Source organism: Triticum dicoccoides, chromosome 5A (genome assembly GCF_002162155.2).
Source record: "Triticum dicoccoides isolate Atlit2015 ecotype Zavitan chromosome 5A, WEW_v2.0, whole genome shotgun sequence".
Classification (NCBI taxonomy): Eukaryota; Viridiplantae; Streptophyta; class Magnoliopsida; order Poales; family Poaceae; genus Triticum; species Triticum dicoccoides.
In genome coordinates this window covers 693423160-693425633 of record NC_041388.1, presented here as the reverse complement: position 1 = coordinate 693425633, position 2474 = coordinate 693423160, and the positions used below count along the sequence as shown (strand labels likewise).

At 44.9% G+C, this 2474-nt stretch overlaps 1 protein-coding gene across 1 annotated transcript; it reads right to left on the bottom strand.

Moving 5' to 3' along the window:
- Nucleotides 1-1751: 1751 nt before the first annotated feature.
- LOC119300477 (pollen allergen Phl p 1-like) lies at nt 1752-2057 on the bottom strand. The gene has a single exon (XM_037577421.1). It carries the CDS (start codon nt 2055-2057, stop codon nt 1752-1754), a length of 306 nt encoding a protein of 101 aa, XP_037433318.1.
- Between the last annotated feature and the right edge of the window lie 417 nt (nt 2058-2474).

Here is a 2474-nt window from a genome sequence, read left to right as displayed (position 1 = left end):
GGCTGCGGCTATGTGGAGAAGCCGGAGAGAGGGGTAGGTGACACGGCTGCTCACCGTGAGCCTGTAGGTGTGCGTTAGCGGGCTCGGGGAGGACCAACGGCGGCGAATCGGCGCCGGAGACGAAGACAGCCGCAGGAGGAAGAAGGGGTCGTCGGGCTCGCGGTGGTGGCTCCCATCTCGCTCCGGTTGGTGCAGAGGGTGTAGCCGAGGACGGCGCGTCTCGTGGACGTGCTGGCGAGGCGCGGGGTAGCCGGTGTCCACGGCAACAACGGAGGACGGCGGCGACCGCTTCGGTCTCCTCTCCAAAACGAAGCAGAGGGAGAGGTGGATCTGGGCGAGGAGAGGTGCAAGTGGGGGGAAGAGGGGTACGAGGCGACAGGGAGGGAGGGGATCCTTATCCCCTCTTCGGCGAGGCGCGTGGCGACGAGCGGGTTCGATGGCGACTGCTCGCGCGGGTCGGTCGAACAGGAGGAAGGGGAAGACGACAGGGGAGGGTGAGTGGGCCGGCTGGCGTGGGCCGACGGCCAGCTAGGCCGTTTGGCCCAGTGGGGCAGGGACTTTCTCTCTCTCCCCTGCCTTTTCCCTTTTCTTTTTTTTCTTTTTGTTTCTTTTATTTGCTTTGTTTTGCATTTTTTCTTTCAGTACCAAATTGAGTTTTGTTTTCAACAAAACTTGGCACATAAAACTAACACAATACCTTGAGATGGAACAAAAAGTTTGGGGGCAAAAGGAGTTGCCTAAAAAAATTTAGAAATTGAAAAGGCCAATTTAAATGCTGCTGGAGAACTGAATTAATTCCCATGGGCATTTTGGGAATTCAGAAGAGGTTGGTTCCAACAAGACAATTACTCAGTGATTATTTTGCCACACTTTGGACATTTTAGTTTTCATGTTTGGCAAATTTTAATTTTTGACTTTGAATTAGAGTTTGAACATGAACGGTGATTTGGATCAAGTGAGGATTAGCAACAGTAGTGTGATGACATAGCACCATCAACAGGGGATTACTATAGCATGACACTGGGGGTGTTACAGGGTGAAAACCTGAGATATATGATAGGCCAGCGACAACACTTGGGCACTGTTTCCTTCTTGGAAGCATCACTTCTGGAGAATTTGGACTCCCGATGCTGCCTTCCCGATGGTTTGTTTTGCAGCTACATGGTTTTGATCACCATAGCGGGATCTTTTGTTTTCTTCTTCTTCTTTGTAGGGCTTTGTGCATCCGTAATGTCTATAGAATATTTCATTATTGCAGAGTCTGGGTGTAATCGGTATCTTTGCAATATTAATATATTCCCTTTGGCGAAAATGGAGATCATCCAGCGACCTAACTAAGAGGTCTCCAAGTGAGCTATAGTGCTGAGCTATAGTGCTGCCCTATGTGTTTAGGTGGGGCAATTCAGTTTTTGAGAAGAAGAGAAGAAGAAAAATAACGGGCTAGCTTGAGCCCGTCGTGACCATCTTTCATGGGATTTTTGAAAGAAAAGAAAACAAAATTAATGTGTGCCTGCCAATTTCTATTAATAAGACATGTTTACAAACATGAGCAAGTTTAGATACATCAAAACAAGAAATTATCAGTTGTCCACACTCTTTCCCTATAGTAAATGAACGAATAAGTATACTCATGCTCTCATCGCATCATATGTATGATATGTGCGGCTAGCTGGTTTATTCTTCTTCTTGAGCCAAAAGGAACTATTTAAGGTGGCCGGTAGAAGTTCATATCTTCATCTCCTTCATATTCTTCACTTGGTCTCGTAGGAGGTGTCGAGCTTCCAGCCCTTGGGGATGACGTCCTCGGCGACGGTCTTGGTGCCGCCCTCGGTGGTGTAGCGGACGGTGAAGGGTCCGATGATCTTGTCGGGGATGTCGATCCTCCACACAGCTCCCCACGACTCCTTGAACTCGATCCACTTATCCTTGCCCTCCTGCTTGATGTCCACGGCCACCACGTCGTCGTCGCCTTGGAGGAGCTTGATCACCAACGCCAGGTAGTTAGGGTTGGAGCCCTTCTCCACGTGGAAGTTCACCTTGGTGCTCGCCGGGTACATTTATTTTCAAATAGGCGATGAACATTTTCAAAATACATTTCTCTAAAAAAATATTCAAATACAGGTTACCATTTTCAAATACAAGTTGAATATTTTTTTCAATAAACCAAAATATTTTCTAAGAACATTGTATAAACAATTTTCAATTAAATGTTCCAAACATTTTTTAATAAATATTAAAAAAATACATGTTTAACATTTTTTAATGGCACCAAACGAATAACATGATTTTGTTTACATTGCATAATTTCAAATAAATGTTTCAAACATTTTTAGTAAGTGTTATATAAACTAAAATACATGTTGAACATTTTTCCAATGGCACCAAGTACTTTTTGAAATTACATGAATACTGTTTTTACATTGTATTAACATTTTTATGAATGGCATCAAACATATATTTTCATACACCTGAAC

Coding starts and splice junctions, on each gene's coding strand:
- LOC119300477 (XM_037577421.1), bottom strand. CDS start 2,057: ATGTACCCGGCGAGCACCAAGGTGAACTTCCACGTGGAGAAGGGCTCC.